This window comes from Scyliorhinus canicula, chromosome 9 (assembly GCF_902713615.1).
Source record: "Scyliorhinus canicula chromosome 9, sScyCan1.1, whole genome shotgun sequence".
Taxonomy (NCBI): Eukaryota; Metazoa; Chordata; class Chondrichthyes; order Carcharhiniformes; family Scyliorhinidae; genus Scyliorhinus; species Scyliorhinus canicula.
In genome coordinates, this window is record NC_052154.1 from 39297074 (window position 1) to 39322673 (window position 25600).

Consider the following 25600-nt stretch of genomic DNA (forward strand, 5'->3'; position numbering starts at 1 on the left):
TGCTAACTGGTCCACTTAAGGTCTCATGGACTTCTCGCCACAAATGACAGCTTGCCAGCTGATTCGCCGGGACTGTACTCGCCAGCCCCCTGCAAACAAGGTCGAGCAGCACTTAAGCTGCAGTTGCTCAGACAACCCCAGTGAGCTCGTACCAATGGCACCCAGGAGACCAGTCCCAAGATTCGGGACGCTGACCTAGGGAGGCTCCAGGGCACGGTGCAGACGAGGAGGGATGTCCTGTTCCCCGAGGGTCCCGGAAGATGGTACGAGGTGGCGACAGCTGTCATCTCGGGGAGTATGACCAGGAGGACTGACCTCCAGTGCAGAAGGAAGATCAATGACCAACGCGCCACCCACCCCACAAAGGGAGCATCCACCCACCCAACCCACCCCCAGCCCTCTCTCCACCCCCCCTCCCCACCTTCATACCCAGTCTCCCATCAATGTGAACCAACACGTGAGGCGAATGAATCCCTCTCCTCAGGAAAAGCTCTCCCAGGATCAGCGGGAGCAGGCCAAGGTTAGCGGTGGGGTGCCAGACATCACCTTTGAGGAGCAGGCCCTGGAGGTGACTGGGGTGGCAGAGGACAGGGCGGTCACCAATGCGAAAGCTGGTGGATGCCACAGAGGTGAGGAACCATTGGGCCCTGCCCGAAGGACCTGTCAAACGTAAGTACTGATTGCCTTACTGACTGACCCGTTCCTCCCACTGACCACATGTTCATTCGCCCGCAGGTCCTCCAGGCGACGGAGCCAGCCCATCCGGGCGGTCCCCTCTCCTGACTCAATGGAGAACATCTCGGAGGAGAGCTCAGAGGATGCAACTGTTACAGCCGCAGCACAGCTGTCATCCCCACCCTCCACCAACGCTGATACACACACCTCAGTGGGACATGTTAGTGGTCAGGCTTCTTGAGCACAATCTGGTGATTGTGCTGTTGATGTGCATCAGGTGGCGGCAGGAACCCCCAGGTGAGACAGCAGTCAGAGAGCTGCCGGATCCCAGGACCCAGCTGGGTCCCTGCCTGATGCTGAGCTTCTGGAAGAGGGTTATGCGGGGCTGATGGAGACAATAGGGAGCAGCTGGGACATTCAGAGGAGATGTCAGCGTCGTTCCATAGCTGCTTGGAGTCCCAGAGGCTCCGGGCGCAGGACATGGCGCCCGCAATGAGTGGCACCGAGGCCACTGCTAGGGTGGCGATCGCAGTGGAAAGCCTGGTGCATGACGTCAGCACCATGAGTGAAGGTGTCTACGGGGTCGCACAGTCGGTGATGGCCATGGCTGAGGGCCTTGGCAGAATGTCAGCCTCGCTGGGAGATATCACCCAGTACCAGGCTGACCCTGACAACGTTCTGTGGGACATGTCCCGCTCTCAGATAGGCATGACTAAGGCACTGCGGAGCTCGTCCCAGTCTCAGGTGGGCATGGCTAAGTCACTGCAGAACATGTCCCAGTCACTGAGGTGCATTGCCGAAGGCGTTGACACCATGGCGCAGATATTGGAGAACTGCATGGATGCAGGGGCAGCCAGGGCACAAAACAGCTGCCCCTCCACCCCAAGGTGGATCCCAGGGCCCATTGGGCACTGACCGGGTGGACGGGTCGCTGAGCGCCAACCTGAACTTGTCCTATGGACTGGCAACGGTTGGCACCAGTTCCCCTGGTTTCAACCCTTCTGATGAGGCCGCGTCTCGGGGTCATCTGACGGGACAGTGCAGCACGGCTGTGCATGTGCCACTGACAAGTTATATTGGGCACTTCGACCCCAGAGGATGCCCGCCGGGGCATTGAGGGCTATGGGACGAGGTAGGCAGCTGGCTGCTTCCACCTCATATGTGCATCCTAGGGAAACACCAAAATATAGTGGTAGATTTAGGAGGGCCAGGCGTGTTGAGGATCACGGAGGGCATTGGAGGGGGGGAGGGGGCCACCACCGGAGTGGGGTATTGTGCACCTGAACAGCCATGGTTCCTGTACTGGAAGAATCCCACAAAAAGCTTTCAATCAAATGAAATAGGCGCTTCAATCTTCAAGTTTATTCATACATTTTGATATGTGATGCGTCACCATATGGAGCTGGTGTTATATTATCCCATGTAATGGAAGACAGGTCTGAGAGATCCATTGGATTGGTATCAAGAACTTTACCTTATGCAGAACAGGGATATGCATAGATAGAAAAGGAAGTTTTGGCCATCATTTATGGCATTAAGAAATTTCACTAATATGTGTACGGCCGCCATTTCACCATTATTACAGATCATAAGCTGCTTTTCGGACAAGGTGGAGCCAGTGTTTTTATGTTTTTATTGGATTTTCACATCCTGTATTTAACAAATCATTTTACATTACATATTTGTGGTTTGAACGCTGAGGTACAGGTGTCGTACCCGCCAGTAGGTCTTTACAAAGGTAATCAGGGTGCGGTTCTGGTTTATACAAGAGAAAAAGAGAAGTAAAAAACTAAAAAGATTTTTAAAAAGTCAACCAGAGTGCGAACAGGCTGGGCTCACGATACATATTTATAATTGCCTGCTTTGTCCCCCTTCAGTGGTTGCGCCATTTATTTGGCCGGTCTGCCTCTTGCTGCCCTGCTTGTTGTTGGCCCTGGCTTGTGCTTCTCTGCTTGTTGCCATTCCCTCTGGTCCTCTTTTTGCCCCTGGGTTTAATCCCCCTGCAGTTGTGCCCATCCGTCTCACAGGCTTCCTGTGGGTTTTTACCCCTCCCTCCCTCTCGCCCCCCCCCCCCTTCCCCTTTCTTTGCTATCCATGACTCTCCGGTGCCTCAGCCTCCCCTCCCCCTCCCCTCTATTGGCTGTTCACTACAAACAGGTCTTGGAACATGGCTGCCGTGTCTTGTGGAAGCCCTCTTCCGACTCCCAGATGGCGAATTTGATTTTCTCCAGTTGGAGAAAGACAGCCAATCTGATACCCCGAAGGCTGAAGACTGCCACTTTCGGGCTTGGCTCTACCTTCACCCCACATTGCCTCAAAAAAGGATGTACATAACCCGGCACGTCTGGGGCATGCCCAGAACATGTGGGTGTGGTTGGCTGGGCTCCCTAGCACGTTCATATTTATCCCTCACCTCCAAAAAGAACCTGCTCATTCAAGTTCTGATTAGGTGTGCTCTGCATTAAGCTTAGCCTTGCGAATGCGGAGGTGGAGTTTGCCCTGTTCGGTGCTTTGCTCCTATTTCTATCCGTAGTTCTTCCTCCCATTTTCCCCATGTCTCCTCCAGGGGGAATGCGCCCCTTCTAATAGTCGCCCTTGTTGCCGTCTTCCCAGCCCATTCTCCTGGACAAATTTGTCCAAGTCCGCAGGGGGCATGAAAAAATGCTCCCTGCCCTGGAATGCGTTCCATAGTTTGGCCGGGTACAGCATCCCAAACTTCACCTTGCTTTTGCACATAGCCACCTTTGAATTCCACTCGCTGCTTGGCCAGGTCTGTCCCAATGTCCTGGTAAATCCTGAACTGGTGCCCCTCCCAGATACAGATCCTTGCCTGGCACAGTGCAGGATTCTTTCCAGGTCCTGGTACCGGTGGATTTTTTCAATTGATCGTCCTTGGTTGTTCCCCGGCCTTGGATTTCAGCCGTAGCGATTTGTGGGCTCTGTCTAACTCTGGCGGGTTGGGGAAGCTGACGCTTCCCACCAGGTTTCCCAGCAATGGTCACTGCCTTCGGTCCCATCCAGCAGACCCAGTATTCTTAGATTTTGGCTCTGTGATCGGTTCTCCTGGTCCTCTATTTTTCCCTTTAGAGTTCCCTGTGTCGCCACCAACCTCGCCTACCTCAGTCTCCGATGATCTGGTCATTCTGATCCGTTGAGACTCTTTCCAATTCCTTGCTGGTGCTCCCCTGGGCTTCCAGTTGTTTCTCTGTCTTGTCCAGGGCCACCTGCATGAGGGCCACCACCTTGACCGCCACTTTGATATTGATCTTTATCTCTTCCCTGAGCTCCCTGTGAGGAATGTCCTCCATCCACTCTCCAGTGAGGGGGAACCCAGTGTGCGTCTGGTTAGTCCCTCTCGCCCTGCAGTGGCCGGTGTTTCTTGGCCTCATGCGTCCGCCATCTAAATCCCTTGCTTCTCTTGGCTTCTGCTGCTTTTTGCGTCTTTGCGGCCTCTGGAGCTACTGTTGATCGACCACGTATCTTGTGATGCTGTTGGGTAGGGTGAGGAGATGCATTTTCCCCCTGTTTTAGCAAGCTATTTTGGGTAAAAAAGCCTAATTTTGGGTTCTTGGGAGAGCCACCTGTTGTGCATCCCCGTCACCGGAAGTCCCAAGGTGGAGCTGGTGTTGCTGCCTCATCCAGTTGTGCCTGAAAGATGGTTTGCTCAAGAGATGAAGTGGCTGATTAGTCAGTGGCAGGCAAAAGTGCTGACTCCATTGAAACTGAAAAAGTAAGACACAGAATCCAGAGGAGAGTCCCAATGCGATATCTGCAGCAGAATTTACCTCGACAGTTGAGCCACAGCCAGTTGAGCTGTGCCGCTCCCAGAGGAAGAGAAAGTCCCCGGACAAATTGAGATTTTAATGGATTGTATACAAGTGTTTCTCAGAACTGGTGCTTTGTTAATGGGATAACTATTTCATGTATTGTATAATAAGGGACTTAAAAGGGGGAAGGCTGTATTAGCTGGCCCCTTTAAAAGAGAGCACATCAGGAGGAACATGGGGCCTCATCGCCTAATGAGAATCGAGCATGGGAATCTTGGTGCATTACGTCGGCTTTTGCAGCCAGAGTAAATCAGAGAGTGAGTAGTGATAACATTGCCAAAGACTGTGTAAATACAGTTTGTAAATAAATAGTTATAATTCATTATACATACTGGCTGGTGGTTCCAATCTTTCCTTTATTACACCAGTAATGGATAAACACTTCAACCAGAACGTGTAAACATCTCAGGTGAGATCCCCAAAGAATGGTAGAGATGGAGAGCTTGGTTGGCAGGTGTGCGAAAAGTCGGGCAGAATGCAGTCAGTTATAAAATTGAGGATATGGCTAAAGTCTGAACTTCATAGTATTAATTTCAAACCAGGAAGTTGTGGGGTATTTGGAGGAAAGAAGAGATACTTTTCTAGAAGCTTTTGTTGAGCTTGATTGGAACACAGTACAGGCCGACAGGTCAACATAGGAATACAAGGCAAAGTTTAATTGGGTAGCCAGGGTTAGTTTAGGACACCAATTGCAAGCAGAAGGGAAGTGGTCGTGAAGGCGGTCATCGAATAAGGTTTCACTTGCATAAAGCATACTGCTTTTTGAGCAGGTAATTTTAGCAGTCGGTTCAAATGATGTTGCCAGGCAAATACATTTAATATAAACAAAACAAGGTGACAGACTAGTTTGAAATATTTTCAAAGTAAAGCAGTCAAACACAAAACTGGACAAAGCATTCTAATTTTTGCCACATTCAGACAACAGTTCACCTGATCTTTATAGTACCCTTCAATAAATACATTTTGTTTGCAGTTATTCCTGTTAGACCGATAGCAACCCAAAATGTTAAATAGATGATATACCTCTGATCTTTATGCGGTTCATGTATCAAATTTATAGTAAGTTTAGATTTTCATCAGAAGAAGCTTACATCTCTCGTGTAACCTCCAAGCCAACATGGTCATAACTTTGTAAATGCTACTCATTTCATCACAGCACCATCAGTGGTACATTGGTCTGCATCTACAATTCTCCAAATGGCGTGTTTCAAATCACTTCATAGTTAGCTTACTGCAGAGACAAAGGACATCATTCCTCACAAGGCCAGAACAAAATGTCAGGTGGCATCAACGAATCGTTCAAAAAATGTCATTCAAGAAAAAATTTGGTGTGAAACTGGGGTTTCAGTATGCACACTCTGGACATCGACATAGAATATACAGTGCAGAAGGAGGCCATTCGGCTCATCGAGTCTGCACCAGCCCTTGGAAAGTGCGCCCCACTTAAGCCCATACCTCCGCCTCATACCCATAACCTAGCAACCCCACCCAACTCCTTAGGGCAATTTAGCATGGGCAATCCACCTAACCTGCCCGACTTTGGACTGTGGAGGAAACAGAAGCTCCAGGAGGAGACACAAGGAGAATGTGCAGACTCTGCACAGACAGTGACCCAAGCCGGGAATTGAACCTGGGACCCTGGAGCTGTGAAGCGACAGTGCTAACCATTGTGCTACCATGCCGCCCCACTACTCTACCGAGTACAACACCTAAAGGAGTGGTTAGTTTTGCAGTCTACCCCACCAAAAAGATAATACTGCTTTCAGAGAATAGGCTTCTTTTGTGAGGGCCACGAAGAACCCAGCACGAGTTTTCAGGATATAAAGAAATAACATTTCTTCACAGCTCACTCCTCTCTCTCTGCTGGTTCCAAACTGGCCAGCTCTATTTATGCAGGGAGTCTGCTAATGATTTCTCCGCCCCCCTCATTGGGGAAGCTCATACTCCCACAGGATTGTGGGATTGTCATTAGTCCCCAGCCAATGGTAAGCAGGCAGGTTATAACATCCCTCCCCCACCAAAGTCCAAGGAATCCACCGAAGACCCTGGCGAAGGAGGGCGTCGGACTCGTTTTGCCGCAGGCCGGACACCATCTGCACGAGGCGCTGGATCGGGCGACGTGTAACGAGACGGAGAGCGGCGCTTCCGTGATGAACAGCGTAACGGTTGTACATCCACGGCCCGTCGGCCCAAGGATTCCCCCTCGGAGGTGTCTTGTGTCTCCATCTCGGAGTCAGAGTCTGCTGCCTCCGTCATCTCGGCGTTTTTATCTCCACGCGGTTCTGTCACGACCTGCGCAGGCTTGAGTGAGGCACCAGAGGAAGATTGTGAGGAATATTTTCCATTGTGTCTGGTCTCTGTGGCTGTAGAAATGAGCTCCTGGGGTGAGGAATCTTTGGAAGGGATAGTCTTCTGGACCGAACATGGTCTACTTGTTTGCACTGGAGACGACCCTGGGCTTGCACCTGGTAAGAGATAGGGCCCGTTTGGCGAAAGATTACGCCAGGGACCCACTGGGCACCACCAGCAAAATTCCGAACGAACACTGGGTCACCGGGTGTAAACTGCCGAATTGGCCGATGCCGAGAAAAACCATGTCTCTGCCGTTCTTGCGTGCGGCGTACTTTTGCGCCAATGTCCGGGAAAACCATGCTAAGGCGGGTGCGAAGTCTCCGGCCCATTAGGAGTTCTGCGGGAGCTACCCCAGTCACTGGATGGGGGATGGTCCTTTATGAAAACAAAAAACGAGCCAGTCTCGTGTCCATCGACCCAGAAGACTGCTTCTTTAGGCCTCATTTGAATGTCTGCACTCTCCGCCAACCCATTTAAAGCCGGGTGGTAAGGGGCAGTGTGGCTATGGCGTATGCCGTTCACCTTCATGAACCTCGCAAACTCCTCACTTGTGAACGGAGGTGACATTGTCCATGACTAGCACCTCGGGGAGGCCATGCGTACTGAAAGACAAACGCTTCTTCTAGATTGTTGCACAGGACGTTGTGCCTACCATCTTATGCACCTCTAGCCATTTAGACTGGGCGTCGATTAATAGAAGGAACATGGATCCTTGAAAAGGGCCGGTGAAATCCACATGCAAGCGCGCCCAAGGCCGCCCTGGCCATTCCCAGTGATGTAGGGGCGCGGCCGGTGGAAGCTTCTGATGCTCCTGGCAAATAGAGCAGTTTTGGGCCACCTTCTCAATGTTGGTGTCGAGGCCTGGCCACCAAACATAACTCCGGGCCAACATTTTCATTTTGGTCACACCTGGATGCCCATTGTGCAAGTCTCTCAGTATCAGCTCCTGTCCTTTTTCCAGGACAATCACATGCGTCCCCCACAAAAGGATGCCGTCTTCCACGCTGAATTCGGACAGCTTGGAGGAAAATGGCCGCAACTCGCCTGGTAGCTGTCTATGCTGCCCACCATACAGGACTATGTGCCGAACCTTTAACAGGACTGGTTCCTCTCACAGATCTGTGATGCCATGACAGGCAAGGTGTCCATAAAATTTAGGGTTGCAACCACCTCACCGGTCGTGGGAGTCGACATGGGGCCGGTCGATAAAGGCAATCAGCTCAGTGCGTCGGCATTCCCTATCTGAGTTCCTGGTTTGTGCTCCAGAGAATACTCGTATGCAGCGAGCAACAAAGCTCAGCGCTGGATCTGTGCGGAAGCAATGGGCGGTATTGGCTTATCCTCTCTGAAAATTCCCAGCAGAGGCTTATGATCAGTCACGATAGCGAAGTGGCGGCCATATACGTACTGGAAGAAACGTTTCACCGCAAAGACTACTGCCAGGCCCTCCTTCTCGATCTGCACGTACTTCTTTTCCGCTGCAGTCAATGTACGATAGGCGAAAGCTAGCGGCCGCTCGGCCCCGTTCTCCATCTTGTGGGACAGGACGGCCCCAATACCATATGGGGATGCATCACATGTGACGAGCACAGGCTTTCCAGGATCAAAGTGGGTTAGTAACCCAGACGACGACAATTGTTGTTTTACCCGCCGGAAAGCGGTTTCTTGCGGCTGACCCCAAACCCAGGTGTGATTCTTCTTTAGCAGAAGGTGCAACGGGGCCAGCGTAGTTGCCAGATTGGAGAGGAACTTTCCGTAATAGTTTACGAGGCCGAGAAACAAACGAAGATGCGAAGTGTCAGTCGGGCGGGGGCCTGTTGAATCGCGCGCACCTTCTCTGCGACGGGGTGCAAACCTTCGCAGTCCACCCGATAACCCAGGTAGATTACTTCCTTCGCCTGAAAGACGCATTTTGTGCGACGTAAACGGATTCCAGCCTCCGAAAAGCGTCTAAGGACAGCCTCCAAATTTTCCAGATGTTCCTGCTCCGACGTCCCTGTGATCAAAACGTCATCTAAGTAGACAGCAACATGCGATAAACCTCTCAAAATGCCCTCCATAACGCGTTGAAAAATAGCGCAGGCAGAGGATACTCCAAAGGGCAAACGTGTATATTCATACAGGTCCCGGTGTGTGTTAATCGTTACATGTGGCCGGGAGGCAGGGTCCAGCTCCAACTGTAGGTAGGCGTGACTCATATCTAATTTTGTGAACGAGAGTCCGCCTGCAAGCTTCGCGTAGAGATCCTCTATGCGAGGCATTGGGTATCAGTTGAGTTGGGAAGCCGTATTCACTAAGTTTATAGTCGCCGCACAAGCGAACTGTGGCATCTGGCTTCATTACAGGTACATTACGGGCCTGATGATACCCAAAGTCTCCAAATGAGTGAGCTCCCCTTCTACCTTCTCAAGCAAGGCGTAAGGCACCGGGCGCGCCCGAAAATAGCGCGGCGTGGCTCCTGGTTCGACTTGGATACGGGCTACAGCCCCTTTTATTTTCCCCAAACCGGGCTGGAATACATCTGGGTATCGTCCTAGCACCTCAGTCAACCCTCCAGAAACTGTTTGAAGGATGTGCTGCCACTGCAACCACAAATGGCGCAACCAGTCCCGACCCAACAGGCTGGGCCCATGGCCACGCACCATGATAAATGGGAAACGCCCCTCCTGGCGTCCATAACCAACAGGGGTCATCATAGTTCCTGCAATGTCCAATGGTTCCCTGTGTAGGTGGCCAACCTGGCCTGTGTGTCGGTTAATGTAAGGGTCTGTATACCCTGCTTGATGGGGTCGAATGTCCTCTGGGCGATCACGGAGACCGCTGCGCCAGTGCCCAACTCCATCTCAAGCGGGTGGCCATTGACCCGTACTGTCACTTTAATGGGGGCCACATGGGGAGCTGCCACACAATGCAGCTGCAGGCAGTCATCCTCCATCTCCACGTGGGAGTAGTCGCTGCAGGTTCATCCAAATGAAAGGTACGGCCCCCGGGCTGGCCCCAGTTTCGGTTGGAATGATGGCGCCTCTGGCACCCCCAGGAGCAGCGTCCGCGACGGGTTCGGCGCCTACAAGTCTGACACGGACATGGCTCCTCATCCATTGTTTCTGGAGAAGGCTCCCTTCGGGGAGGAATGTCCGACGGCCACTGGCGTCGAACCGGACGTTGCCTCGCCCAAGGTACCGCAGGGGTGCAGGGGGACGCTTTTGGATGGAAGGGGTTGTGCCCCAAGACATGCACCTCCATTCCCTGTAGCTCCTGCACTCCTCGTTCTGCGCTCTCTCGGGACAATACTATTTGAATGGCCTGTTGAAAAGTCAATGTTGGCTCGGCTAACAACCTTCTCTGGGTGGCCACATTGTTAATACCGCAAACCAAACCGTCGCGTAACATTTCTGACAAGGTCTCACCATAGTCACAGTACTCCGCAATCCTGCTTAGCCTGGATAGAAAGTCGGCAAGGGATTCTCCTGGGGTCCTCTCAGTGGTATTAAACCGGTAACGTTGGACTATCGTGGATGGGGTTGGGTTAAAATGTTGCCGCACTAAGTTCACAAGTTCATCAAACGTTTTGGTGTCCGGCGCAGCTGGGTACGTAAGGCTCCTAATCACCCCAAACGTATGCGGGCCGCAGGCGGTGAGCAATATGACCACCTGGCGCTCGTTTTCGGTGATGTTGTTTGCCCGGAAATAGTAACGCATCCATTGTGCGTACTGGTTCCAGCTTTCCAGCGCAGCATCAAAAATATCCAAATGTCCATAGAGGCATGGTGTAATAGAAAACAACTTCCAACCTGTATCCAACAAAAATCCAGGGAGGTGGCTTCAGCAGTGTAGACAGCTATTCACTTTAACCCTCGTTGCCAGTTTTGTGAGGGCCACGAAGAATCCAGCACAAGTTTTCAGGATACAAAGAAATAACATTTATTTACAATAACAATAAACAGCAGCAGCAACTTCCCTTGCTGCTCACTCCTTTCTCTCTGCTGGTTCCAAACTGGCCAGCTCTATTTATGCAGGGAGACTGCTAATGATTTCTCCGCCCCCCTCATTGGGGAAGCTCATACTCCCATAGGATTGTGGGATTGTCATTAGTCCCCAGCCAATGGTAAGCAGGCAGGTTATAACAGCTTCACAGACAAAAAGGGAGCCACATGAGGATAAACAAATGAATCTAACTAAAATCCTATTAAAAGACCTTTGACCCACGAGCATCGAATTTCTGATTGCAGAATGCAGTACTATTAAATAGAAATAATTCAGACCTTGGGCTTTCCCTTCAAGTAGATTGTCACAGGCAAGTTAACTAGGTCTTGGTGTGTTGCAATATTTTGAATAAATTACCAGTTTTCAATGATGGTATCAGGAGTCAGAAGCTAACCAAATGGTTTGTGGTCACTCAAAAGCTAGCCTTAAATGGTATAATTTGAAACTACCTGTAAATTATTCATACAATAGTAATTAAATTAGTATCTTCAATTTTACCTTATCCTTTGAAGATTGCTGAATTTTTGTACAAAGATGACAGATAATGTCTTGCTCTTCAATTTCTTCACAAACCCTAAGAAAGGACACATTTATGTGCATGCAATAAAATGCTATACTATTCTCAAAACTATAACATGATGATTTTAGATTCCAAAATATAAATCATGAAATTTCTCCAGTAATTGGATTGTTGTGAAGAGAGAACTACCAACAGATCACTGATTTCCATCCCTAGAAAGAAAGATACCAACAGCACGTGGGGAGGCCTAATATGTTTGTGTTAGCTTCTCATTACAGTAATCTAATACTAATCCCAGTGATCTACTCTTCACATACAAACCTGGATTTCGCTTCGCTGCAAATATTTAACCAATTTTTCCTTAAAAGGTGATACATTATCTGCCTCATTCCATGCTCTACATGAAGAATTTTTTCCCAACCTCTCTCTTCATGCTTTTTGTGGCAATTTGAAATTGAATACCCTTTGCAGCAGTGCCCAGGTAATATTTGTTCAGCCTGGAAGGCCCAATAAGGATAAAAATAGAAATTTACTCTCGGGCTCTTCAGCTGGATAGCCAGTTGATACTGGGGATAAGTTCCACGGTATAGGTTATTGATTTTCATAGATACATAGAAGATAGGAGCAGGAGGTGGCCTTTTGGCCCTTCGAGCCTGCTCTGCCATTTATCATGATCATGGCTGATCATCCAACTCCACAGCCTAATCCTGCTTTCTCCCCATAGCCTTTGATCCCATTCGCCCCAAGTGTTATATCTAGCCGCCTCTTGAATATATTTTTAGCATCATATTTAAAAGGACTGATAACTGAAATAGGTGAGCATCTGGTCATCCAGTAACTGATGGCCTTGGACATGGCAGTGGCCAAAGTGTCTGTTCAAATGGGTTGGTAAGCCACTTTCAGGCCATCATGGCCTGCTTATGCTGAGGTGACCCAAGTTGACCTTTAACGCTGTATCTTTCATAAGTGCTCAATTTTTGCCGAGTCCCACTTTCTATTATAGACTTTCATAATTTGTTTTTTGAGTGACTTTACCAAATATTTTCTGCAAGGCCAAATCAACTATATTTTAGGAGCTCTACTAGATAATCACCCCGAATTTTCTGCCAAGGGTTCTGCTGTAGCCTAGCACATGGGCTATCAAGTCTCAAAAAGAATTTTTAGCAACCTCTGATGGAACTAGAAGTTCATTAACGTCCGTTGAGGACAGAATCAGGGTCGGCTGAGATTCCTGCCTACTAAGACTCACAAATGAACAGCAATACCCAGGAGTACGGGAAGCAATTCATGCTTTTGGAACTTCAGCAATAAGTTGAAGTTTCACAGAAGGGATGAAGGTAGGTAGATTGGCCAGAAAAAATACATTTAACGTTTACAAAAACATGCATCTTAATTACAATAAGTATTGCAAGCCAAGTAAATTAATTGAATAACAATGAAAATAAAACATTTCATTTTACAACATATGCATAACTCATATTTATCCTTTTATTTCACATTAACAAAAGACTGGAAGGAGGAAAAAGGTAACTGGGACCGAGTAAGGAAGGAGAAAGATAATGGGAACAGAGATAAGGAAACAGAGATAAGGAAAAAAGGTAAGAATGAGGAAGATTAGGTGGGATACAAGGAGGATAGATGAGGGAACAGGTTTTGTCAGGATATGCAAGTTTATAATTTACACAAGGAAACCTATTTTTGGACTAGTTAAAGCAAATCCAGGTGCTAAAATTCAAATTTTTTTGCAATCAGGCAGGCAAACTTTGTATTTCATGCGATGTTCCCTTCTAACCTGAACCCCAACGTTTCTACCTGCGAGAGCTTAGTGACCTTTCTTCTAGGAGTGCTATCATTATATATGGAAGATAACATTTAAATCATTCTTTTATACCTGCTGGAGGAAAGAAGTGCAGCTAAAGCTCCAATAATAGCTTCCCACACATTATTTTCAATCGGCTTTTTCAGTAAATGGCAAAGGTGCTTCAATGCATCGGCATCAATAATAGCTGTACTGAGATCACGGTTTTCACTTAGAATCCCAAGTGCAACGCAGACGCTTTCTTGTAGTTCTGCATTGGTTACTAAAACCAGAGAGAAATCAGGGCAGTGAAAAATGGTTCCATCAATTTTGAGAATAACATTGAACAAAATTCTGAGCACTGGTGGTCAGAAATCTTAATTAATGCTGAAATTTGATATGGATTTCTCACCCTGAAGTAGGTTCACAAGCACACAAATTCCTTTTTCATTTTTGATTTCATCCAGATTTCTGCAATAATAATGACTGAGAATTAGATTCTAAAAAAGAATTCAGAGCATTTAAATGCTTCAGAACATTAAAGATTTTTTACAGAATAGAACTATGAATACCCAGGAGTGATTTATCAGATAACATTCTTATCGAGGATGATAGAGGATTACACAGATGATTGGGACAGTGGGATCAGTTTTAGATTGTTTTAACCAATACAGACATGATAGGTAAACAATTATGGTTCTAGGATGTGCTCATACCATCTGTGTTTCCACTTCTTAAGCTGAACAAATGACAAAAGAAAATAACATTTAAAGTGTTTTAAAACAGCTTTTACTTGTACCGAAGACTTGGTACTTGATAGTACTGTTGATGACACCTTCCATCATTTTGCTAATGATCGAGAGTAGACAGATGGTGTGTAATTGGCAGGGTTCGATTCACCCTTTTTGTGATCATGACATGCCCGGGCAGTCTTCCCACGTTGCCAGGTAGATGCCAGTGTTGTAGCCGTACAGGAACAGCTTGGTTAAGGGCACAGCTAGTTCTGGGGCAAAAGTCTTCAGTACTACTGCCAGAATCTTGTCAGTGTCCATATCCTTGGCAGTCCCCACATCCTTGGCAGTGCCCACATCCTTGGCAGTGTCCACATCCTTGGCAGTGTCCAGTGCCTTCAGCTGTTTCTTGATGGAGTGAATCAAATTGCTTGAAGACGGACAGCTGTAATGCTGGGAACTTCCGGATGAGGCTGAGATGGATTACCCACTGAACAATTCTGGCTGAATGCTTCAGTCTTGACTTGTGCATGTGTTGGATTGAGGATGGGATATTTGTGGAGCCACCTCTTTCAGTTATTTCCCCACCATCTTTAATGGCTGGATGTGGCAGCATTTCAGCTTAGATTTGTTCCATTGGTTGTAGGTAATTAGCTCATTCTACCGTATGCTTCTTGCACTGTTTGACATGCAAGTAGTCTTGTTTTCACCTGGCGAAGACCTCATTTTAGGAATGCCTGGTGCTATTCCTGCATGCCCTTCTGCACTTCATTGAACCTGGGTTGATCGCTGAGCTTGATAGTACTGGGAGCGAGAAGGAAATGCCAGGCCACGAGGTTACAGATTGAAGTTGTATACAATTCTGCTGTTACTGATGGCGCACAGCATCTCATGGATTGAACGTCTAGACCAGTTAGGTCACAAGGGAGTCTGGTGACATTTATTTTAATACAAGGAGTCTTATGAACAAGGTAGTTGAATTGAGGACACAAATTGAAACCTGGGGTATGATCATTGCTGTCACAGACATGTTTGAGAGAGGGGCAGGATTGGCAGCTCAATATTCCGGAATACAGGGTCACCTGGCAAGATAGGGAAGGACATAAAAGAGGATGGTGTGTCACAATTTTGATCAGGGAATCAATTACAGCAGTAAGGAGGGATGTCATCTTAGAAGACTCTTCAACTGAAGTCATATAGGTAGAATGTAAAAACCAAAAAAAAGCAATCACATTGCTGGGAGTGTTCTATAGGCCCCCTAATCATCCGAGAGAAATAGAAGAGCAGATATATAGGCAACTTTCAGAGAAGTGTATAAGTAATAAGGTAGTGATAGTGGAGGATTTCAACTTCCCCAACATTAACTGGGGTAGCCATAGTGTAAAAGGTTTAGAGGGAGCGAAATTCTTAAAATGCATCGAGGAGAAATAGGTCAGGTTCTAAATGAATACTTTGTGTCAGTGTTCACTTGTGAGAGGAAAAGTGTGGGTTTAGAAATCAGGAAGAAAGGCTATGATAAAATTAAAGAGATTAACATAGACAGAGAGGAGGTTCCGAATGGTCCGGCAGGCTTAAAAGTAGACAAATCTCCAGGGTCAGGTGACACTTATCCCAGGCTGTAGAGTGAGGCAAGGGAGGAAATAACAGGGGCGCTGTTTATTTTCAATTCCTTTCTGGCCAAAGGAGAGGCACCGGAGGACTGAAGGATAGTCAATGTGATACTTTATTCAAGAAGGGAGGACAGGATAAACCAGGAAACTACAGGACAGTCAGTCTAACCTCAGTGGCAGGGAAACAATTGGAAGCAATTCTGAAACACAGGATTAATTTGCATTTGGAGGGGCAGGGATTAATTGAGAATAGTCAGCATGGCTTTGTTAAGGCAAGGTCATGTCTGACCAACTTGAGTGAATTTTTCGAAGAGGTGACCTAGTATGCAGATGAGGGAAATGCATTTGGCGTAGTCTACTTGAACTTCAGCAAGGCTTTTGAACACATGGGAGACATATAGTGAAGGTAAGAGCCCATGGGATCCAAGGAAATTTGGCAAATTGGATCCAGATGTTTGAGGGGTGTTTTTCCAAGTGGAATCCTGTGCCCAGTGGGGTCCCGCAGGTATGTGTTGGGGCTCTTGCTGTTTGTGGTTGATACAAATGATTTAGATATGAATGTTGAAGGGTTGATCAGTAAGTTTGCGGATGATACAAAAACTGGTGGGGTGGTAAATAGTGAGGAGGACTTCCTTAGATTACAGGAGGATATAGACGGGCTGATCCAGCAGAGGGCAGCAGAGCAGAGCTACTGATCAGCTGTTCTGGGGAAATTTGCATACGTGCAGTGCGGTCAGCCTAAGTTGAAGGGGAATCTGCGAAGGAGACCCGAGGAGTTTGAGTGAAGGCAATCATCCAGCAGAGGGCAGCAGAGCAGAGCTACTGATCAGCTGTTCTGGGGAAATTTGCATACGTGCAGTGCGGTCAGCCTAAGTTGAAGGGGAATCTGCGAAGGAGACCCGAGGAGTTTGAGTGAAGGCAATCATCCAGCAGAGGGCAGCAGAGCAGAGCTACTGATCAGCTGTTCTGGGGAAATTTGCATACGTGCAGTGCGGTCAGCCTAAGTTGAAGGGGAATCTGCGAAGGAGACCCGAGGAGTTTGAGTGAAGGCAATCATCCAGCAGAGGGCAGCAGAGCAGAGCTACTGATCAGCTGTTCTGGGGAAATTTGCATACGTGCAGTGCGGTCAGCCTAAGTTGAAGGTGGTTTGCGGAGAGGCTGTTGGCAAGTGACAGTTAAACCCGAAACACTTCGTGAGTGTTCCCCACCCTACCTCCTCCTCTAACCAACCCCCCCACCCCACGGTGGTTGGGAAGCGGGAGCAGGGGCCTGTCGTGAAGGTGAGTGAGTGCCTTTAAATTTGCTTACCTTTCAGCGGGAGCAGGGTTTGAGGGAATATCAGGTAAGCTCTTCCTTTCTTTTTCTTTTTCTTGTTTTTTTTTTTAAATCTAGAGGTGATGTCAGGGAAGGCAGTACAATACTCCTCCTGCAGAATGTTTGAGGTGAGGGACGCCGTCAGTGTCCCTGCTGATTTCATCTGTGGGAAGTGCACCCAACTCCAGCTCCTCAAAAACCGTGTTAGGGACCTGGAGCTTGAGCTGGATGAACTTCGGATCATTCGGGAGGCAGAGGGGGTCATAGATAGGAGCTTCAGGGAAGTAGTTACACCAAAGACTGGAGATAGATGGGTAACTGTAAGAGGGACTGGGAAGAAGCAGTCAGTGCAGGGACCCCCTGCGGTCGTTCCCCTGAGTAACAAGTATACCGTTTTGGATACTTGTGGGGGGGACGACTTACCAGGGGTAAGCCATGGGGTACGGGCCTCTGGCACGGAGTCTGTCCCTGTTGCTCAGAAGGGAAGGGGGGAAAGGAGTAGAACATTAGTAATTGGGGACTCAATAGTCAGGGGCACAGATAGGAGATTTTGTGGGAGCGAGAGAGACTCACGTTTGGTATGTTGCCTCCCAGGTGCAAGGGTAAGTGATGTCTCGGATCGTGTTTTCCGGGTCCTTAAGGGGGAGGGGGAGCAGCCCCAAGTCGTAGTCCACATTGGCACTAACGACATAGGTAGGAAAGGGGACAAGGATGTCAGGCATGCCTTTAGGGAGCTAGGATGGAAGCTCAGAGCGAGAACAAACATAGTTGTTATCTCTGGGTTGTTGCCCGTGCCACGTGATAGTGAGATGAGGAATAGGGAGAGAGAGCAATTAAACACGTGGCTACAGGGATGGTGCAGGCGGGAGGGATTCAGATTTCTGGATAACTGGGGCTCTTTCTGGGGAAGGTGGGACCTCTATAGACAGGATGGTCTACATCTGAACCTGAGGGGCACCAATATCCTGGGAGGGAGATTTGTTAGTGCTCTTTGGGGGGGTTTAAACTAATTCAGCAGGGGCATGGGAACCTGGATTGTAGTTTTGGGGTACGGGAGATTGAGAGTATAGAGGTCAGGAGCACAGATTTGACTTCGCAGGAGGGTGCCAGTGTTCAGGTAGGTGGTTTGAAGTGTGTCTACTTCAATGCCAGGAGTATACAAAATAAGGTAGGGGAACTGGCAGCATGGGTTGGTACCTGGGACTTCGATGTTGTGGCCATTTCAGAGACATGGATAGAGCAGGGACAGGAATGGTTGTTGCAGGTTCCGGGGTTTAGGTGTTTTAGTAAGCTCAGAGAAGGGGGCAAAAGAGGGGGAGGTGTGGCGCTGCTAGTCAAGGACAGTATTACAGTGGCGGAAAGGATGCTAGATGGGGACTCTTCTTCTGAGGTAGTATGGGCTGAGGTTAGAAACAGGAAAGGAGAGGTTACCCTGTTGGGAGTTTTCTATAGGCCACCTAATAGTTCTAGGGATGTAGAGGAAAGGATGGCGAAGATGATTCTGGAAAAGAGCGAAAGTAACAGGGTAGTTGTTATGGGAGACTTTAACTTTCCAAATATTGACTGGAAAAGATATAGTTCGAGTACATTAGATGGGTCATTCTTTGTACAATGTGTGCAGGAGGGTTTCCTGACACAATATGTTGACAGGCCAACAAGAGGCGAGGCCACATTGGATTTGGTTTTGGGTAATGAACCAGGCCAGGTGTTAGATCTGGAGGTAGGTGAGCACTTTGGAAACAGTGACCACAATTCGGTGACCTTTACGTTAGTGATGGAAAGGGATAAGTATACCCCGCAGGGCAAGAGTTATAGCTGGGGGAAGGGCAATTATGATGCCATTAGACATGACTTAGGATGTGTTGGTTGGAGAAGTAGGCAGCAAGGGTTGGGCACACTGGATATGTGGAGCTTGTTCAAGGAACAGCTATTGCATGTTCTTGATAAGTACGTACCAGTCAGGCAGGAAGGGGGTCGAGCGAGGGAACCGTGGTTTACCAAAGAAGTGGAATCTCTTGTTAAGAGGAAGAAGGAGGCCTATGTGAAGATGAGGCGTGAAGTTTCAGTTGGGGCGCTTGATAGTTACAAGGAAGCGAGGAAGGATCTAAAGAGAGAGCTGAGACGAGCAAGGAGGGGACATGAGAAGTCTTTGGCAGGTAGGATCAAGGAAAACCCAAAAGCTTTCTATAGGTATGTCAGGAATAAAAGAATGACTAGGGTAAGAGTAGGGCCAGTCAAGGACAGTGGTGGGAAGTTGTGTGTGGAGGCTGAGGAGATAAGCGAGATACTAAATGAATACTTTTCGTCAGTATTCACTCAAGAAAAAGATAATATTGTGGAGGAGAATGCTGAGACCCAGGCTATTAGAATAGATGGCATTGAGGTGCGTAGGGAAGAAGTGTTGGCAATTCTGGACAAGGTGAAAATAGATAAGTCCCCGGGGCCGGATGGGATTTATCCTAGGATTCTCTGGGAAGCCAGGGAAGAGATTGCTGAGCCTTTGGCTTTGATTTTTAGGTCATCATTGGCTACAGGAATAGTGCCAGAGGACTGGAGGATAGCAAATGTGGTCCCTTTGTTCAAGAAGGGGAGTAGAGATAACCCCGGTAACTATAGGCCGGTGAGCCTAACGTCTGTGGTGGGAAAAGTCTTGGAGAGGATTATAAAAGATACGATTTATAATCATCTAGATAGGAATAATATGATTAGGGACAGTCAGCATGGTTTTGTGAAGGGTAGGTCATGCCTCACAAACCTTATCGAGTTCTTTGAGAAGGTGACTGAACAGGTAGACGAGGGTAGAGCAGTTGATGTGGTGTATATGGATTTCAGTAAAGCGTTTGATAAGGTTCCCCACGGTCGGCTATTGCAGAAAATACGGAGGCTGGGGATTGAGGGTGATTTAGAGATGTGGATCAGAAATTGGCTAGTTTAAAGAAGACAGAGAGTGGTAGTTGATGGGAAATGTTCAGAATGGAGTTCAGTTACGAGTGGCGTACCACAAGGATCTGTTTTGGGGCCGTTGCTGTTTGTCATTTTTATAAATGACCTAGAGGAGGGCGCAGAAGGATGGGTGAGTAAATTTGCAGACGACACTAAAGTCGGTGGAGTTGTAGACAGTGCGGAAGGATGTTGCAGGTTACAGAGGGACATAGATAAGCTGCAGAGCTGGGCTGAGAGGTGGCAAATGGAGTTTAATGTGGAGAAGTGTGAGGTGATTCACTTTGGAAAGAATAACAGGAATGCGGAATATTTGGCTAACGGTAAAATTCTTGGTAGTGTGGATGAGCAGAGGGATCTCGGTGTCCATGTACATAGATCCCTGAAAGTTGCCACCCAGGTTCATAGGGTTGTGAAGAAGGCCTATGGTGTGTTGGCCTTTATTGGTAGAGGGATTGAGTTCCGGAGCCACGAGGTCATGTTGCAGTTGTACAAAACTCTAGTACGGCCGCATTTGGAGTATTGCGTACAGTTCTGGTCGCCTCATTATAGGAAGGACGTGGAAGCTTTGGAACGGGTGCAGAGGAGATTTACCAGGATGTTGCCTGGTATGGAGGGAAAATCTTATGAGGAAAGGCTGATGGACTTGAGGTTGTTTTCGTTAGAGAGAAGGTTAAGAGGTGACTTAATAGAGGCATACAAAATGATCAGAGGGTTAGATAGGGTGGACAGCGAGAGCCTTCTCCCGCAGATGGAGGTGGCTAGCACGAAGGGACATAGCCTTAAATTGAGGGGTAATAGATATAGGACAGAGGTCAGAGGTAGGTTTTTTACGCAAAGAGTGGTGAGGCCGTGGAATGCCCTACCTGCAACAGTAGTGAACACGCCAACATTGAGGGCATTAAAAAATTTATTGGATAAGCATATGGATGATAAGGGCATAGTGTAGGTTAGATGGCCTTTAGATTTTTTCCATGTCGGTGCAACATCGAGGGCCGAAGGGCCTGTACTGCGCTGTATCGTTCTATGTTCTATGGTCAGATGGCTATCAATGGCAAATGGAATTCAATCTGGTTAAATGTGAGGTGATGCACTTGGGCAGGACAGACAAGGCAAGGGAATACATGATAAACGGCACAACCCTGGGAAGCATGGAAGATCAGAGGGACCTTGGGGTACATGTACATTGGTCCCTTAAGGTAGCAGAGAAGGCGAAAACAGTGGTTAAGAAGCCATATGGTATACTTGCCTTTATTAGCCGAGGCATAGAGTTTAAGAGTAGGGAGGTTGTGCTGGAACTGTATAAAACGTTGGTTAGGCACAGCTAGAGTATGGTGCGAAGTTCTGGAATCCATATTATAGGAGGGATGTGATAGCACTTGAAAGCGTGCCGAGGAGACTTACCAGACTGTTACCTGGGCTGGAGAATTTTAGCTATGAAAAGAGATTGGATAGACTGGAGTGGTTTTCCTTGGAACAGATAAGTCTGAGGGGGGACATGACTGAGATGTATAAAATTATGAGGGGCATAGATTGAATAGACAGGAAACCTTTCCTCTTGGTGGAGGGGTCAATGACCAGGGGGCATAGATTTAAGGTAAGGGAGAGGAGATGTGAGGAAAAACTTTTTTATCCAGAGGGTGGTGGAAGTCTAACTTACTGCCTGAAAGGGTGGTAGAGACAGATCCTCTTAACATTTAAGAAATATTTAGGTGTGCACTTGCAATATTAAGACATAGAAGGCTGTGGGTGAAGTGCTGGAAAATGGAATTAGAATAGTTAGGTGGTTGTTTTTGACTGGTGCAGATGCAATGGGCCGAAGGGCCTTTTCTGTGCTGTAGGTCTCTATGCCTATGACCCAGTTTAGAGTTACTAGATGCATCTAAAATGTATCCCATTCAGCACACTGGTGGTGCCATACATAATGATCTATGTAATAATTTGATACATGTGCTGCACATTAAATTGAGAACTCAATAACAATGAATACATATTCAAATATTCCAGTATATGTTACCCATGTAACTTGCATGGTAATAGATTCTGGAATAAGTTGAATAAGTATCTTTCCCAGTGCTAGTGCATTGTCCTTTAATTTCATGATCTAGCCACCAGTGGCAAAATTTTCACCCAAACTTGAGGTGTGAACGAACACAGGTCAGGCATTCAATTTCACAGTGCCTAGGGAAACCTCTGGTCAGCAAGCTAGGAAGGGGCCAGTGTTCCAGGATGCCTCTGAGACACCCTTGCCACCACAAACCCCTTCCTTACCTGGCAACAGCTGCAAGTCATCCTGTAAGATGGGTTTCTCCTCTGCAGTGCTAGCCCAGTAGCGGTGGCTATTTTTTAGTTAACACGTTTTAAATGTGCTAAGGGGACACCTGGAGATGATGTCACCTTCTGTCTCCCTTACATGCAACAACAGGCTGCAGCTATCTCTGTAGGGCCTTCTATTGGCTCTCCAGCTTTCCGAGCCTGCATGCTGTCCTTAACTGAACGCAAGTGCACCTCCTGTCTTTTATGATATTCTTTCACGGGACGTGGGTATCATTGGTTTGGCCAGCATTTTAATTGCCCATCCCCAATTGCCTGTACCCACGAATTATCTAATCAAGCCAAGATCACTGTTGGGGGACTGATTCTGACACAGCACAGGGTTGGGTTCCAAATTTGACCCTGACCTTGGGGTCCTGAACCAAAGCTTAGAATCCAGGCCGTTGTCCTGAAAATTACTCAAAACACTTCAAGTTTCTGTTTCTCCATGATGATTTTCTTCATATCTGAAATATCTAGTGTCCAAAATAAGGGTTTAAACAAACTGAAAAAAAACACACATTTTGGAACATTCTGGTCTACTCTCCAACAGAACATGTTGAACTGTCAAAGAATATTGAGTAGTATTACCTTACTTGCATCTTGGCCAAATGAGTCATTGCTACTATTACATCAGCTTGTTCTTTAGTAGAAAGGAACTGTAGCAATCTGCACAGGAAGCTTAAACTTGATTCTGATGCATTGTCTGCAGGATACTGCAGCACCATGTTTTTGAGTTCCTCCACTGTTGTGGTTCTTAATGAAGATGCTTTAAAATAAAAGATAAACCATTTCAAACATGTTTTGACTGGGTTATTTTGTGAGATTTTATTGGAGCAAGGCGATGGATGTACATTATTTCACAAAATAACTTTTTCAGAATTAATAGAATTACCACAATAATCACACAGAAAAATCTCATCCATCTCATTATCTGAAATCCCCTCCCCTGCCACGCAGCCCTCCTGCAAAAAGAAAGTGTCGCAATCCAATGGAATTCACTTGAGGCTAATGGACAAGGAGAAACTATAATGTAAGAGGCTAATGGAATGTTGGCCTTTATCTCAAGGGGTCTGGCATATAAAAAAGGGGAAAGTGATGATGCTGTTAGACATTTAGAGAACTGAGCTCAGTTCGGGATATTACACCCCAGGAAGGATATGTTGGTCTGAGGAGTGCAGTACAGATTAACCAGAATGAAGCTGGGCTAAAACAGATAATTTATCAGGCTGAACTGCATTGATCGGGCTTGCACTGGCCTTGAGAACGCAAGATTAAGTGGTGATCCATCTGGTTGTTTAAGCTGATTTAAAGAAAGACTCTGTCTGGAGAATCCAAAACAAGGGAGTGCAAACTCAGTTAAAAATATGCTGTGGTCAGAAAGGGCGAACTTCACACAAGGATCATGGAAAGCTCTCCCACCCAAAAAAACTGTGGTAGCTAAGTAGCATGAACATTTCAAACCGACGATTGACTGATTGTTGATAGGCAAGGTAATTAAGGGTTACAGAATCAGGTGACAAGGTAGAATTAAGATTCAGATCAGCTATGAGCCAACTGAATCGCAGCACAGATTCAAGTGGCAAAATGGCCTATTACTGTTCCTAATTTCTAAACTGTGTTGCACTGACAATGCCACAGGACATATTGGAAAATCTACAAACAATTTTGCACTGATTTAAAAAAAGATTCTTTGGACAGACTCGAAGGTTATTCAGAGTTCAAAAATAAATATGTAATTCTTGCATTTTTAAAGCACTTTTAATGAAGTAAAACATAACAAGGGGCTTCATAGGAGGACTATCAGCAGAAATCAATGCAAAGCCACGTAGAGATGATAGTACAGATGCCTTTGGTCAAAGGTAGGTTTTAAAAAGCATCTTAAAAGTGTTAAGAGAGGTTTAAGGAGAGAATTCCAGAGCTTAGGATCAAAATAGTTGAAGGCACAGTTACCAATCGTGGAGCATGAAACTTGTAGATTAAATTTTAAAAAATCAAGGGGTTGGCAAACTGTAGTCAATTTTGGTCAGCAAGTGATGAGAGAACAGAGTATTTAAGATTTCGAACAGCTTAAATTTACATAAAGGGGATAGGAGATCAGGAGAACATTAGAATAGTGAAGTCTGCAAATAACAAAGGTTTGAATGATGGTTTCAGCTCCAGATGAGCGGGGACAAAGGCAGTGTTGATTTTCTCAACAAATGCCTGTGGAACATCCTCTTAAAATTGTAAGTTTTCAGCTTGATATCACCATACTTCACGCTGATACCATGTAATAATTTACACATTAGGCAACTGAATCTTACACAGATTGCACTTGGCCAACAGTTGGACATTTTCAGCTTAAAAAACTGCCAGAGCAGTTTACTAACTTTATAATCAGGTAAGCATCACTTACAATTTAGATTTTGATCTCCTAAAAGGGCACAAACAGAAGAACCGAGGCATGAAATGGAGCTGGTTTGACCATTTATTACTGCTTCTTCGGGAAACAATTGGTTTAAAATTGCAGGTGGCCCTTCACCTTGTCCTTTAGATACAATACATTCTGATAGTTTTAAAGAGCCAGCATTAGAGGGATCTTGCACAACGACATGGTAGCACACAACAGCAGCTACAAAGAAAAATACAAGGGAAATATTTCAATTTAATACATTAATGACATTTCTCTGTTATGACTGAAGTATACTTCCCAATGCAGACTTCCAAATTTTGTTCCCATTAAAAAAAGTGTTAAAAAAACTCAATTTATTGTGGGCACGACACGGTGGCACAATGGTTAGCACTGCTGCCTCACAGCGCCAGGCACCCGGGTTTGATTCTGGTTCCGGGTTACTGTCCGTGTGGAGTCTGCACTTTCTCCCTGTGTCAGTGTGAATTTCCTCCGGGTGCTCCAGTTTCCTCCCACTGTCCAAAGATGTGCAGGTTAGGTGGATTGGCCATGCTAAATTGCCTCTTGGTATCCAAATGGTTAGGTGGAGATACTGGGTTAAAAGGATAGGATGGGGTCTGATCCGAGGGAGGATGCTCTTTCAGAGGAACGGTGCAGACTTGATGGGCTGAATGGCCTCCTTCTGCACTATTGGTATTCTATGAATTCTGGGAAACTCATCCGCCCAAATTTAATTTGACATATTTTAGATGTTATCAATTTGGTTGAATTGGACATTCTGAATTCTCCCTCAGTGTACCTGAACAGGCGCCTGAGTGTGGCGACTGGGGATTTACACAGTAACTTCATTGCAGTGTTAATGGAAACCTACTTGTGACATTAATAAAGATTATTATTATATCAACTCACTTAGATCATTTCTATTTTGTTCAATAACTTTAACTTGGAGCTCCTTGTCCTGAAAAGTATTGAATACCAACTCTTTAATCTCTGGGTTCCAGTTTTCTTCCACAGGTTCCACACCAAATAATGAACAGCAGATGGCCTGCAACACCAAGATAATCACATAGGGCTATATTAATCCACAATCATGATCATATGTAAAGCTAGATGGTCACAGTTAAGTAATGTAATGGCTTCAGGA

The 25600-nt window shown here is 46.8% G+C and overlaps 1 protein-coding gene across 4 annotated transcripts in view; it reads right to left on the reverse strand.

Annotated features, from left to right (window-relative positions):
• The window catches only part of tdrd12 (tudor domain containing 12), a 157507-nt gene that overhangs the window by 10496 nt on the left and 121411 nt on the right, over positions 1–25600 (reverse strand). For all 4 annotated transcript variants that reach the window (XM_038806556.1, XM_038806557.1, XM_038806555.1 and 1 more), the window contains 6 exons: positions 25366–25501; positions 24463–24678; positions 22656–22833; positions 13569–13627; positions 13250–13439; positions 11337–11412 (listed from right to left, as the gene is read on the reverse strand). In XM_038806556.1, the coding sequence (XP_038662484.1) occupies positions 11337–11412; positions 13250–13439; positions 13569–13627; positions 22656–22833; positions 24463–24678; positions 25366–25501 (855 nt within the window). The remainder of the gene's footprint in view (positions 1–11336; positions 11413–13249; positions 13440–13568; positions 13628–22655; positions 22834–24462; positions 24679–25365; positions 25502–25600) is intronic.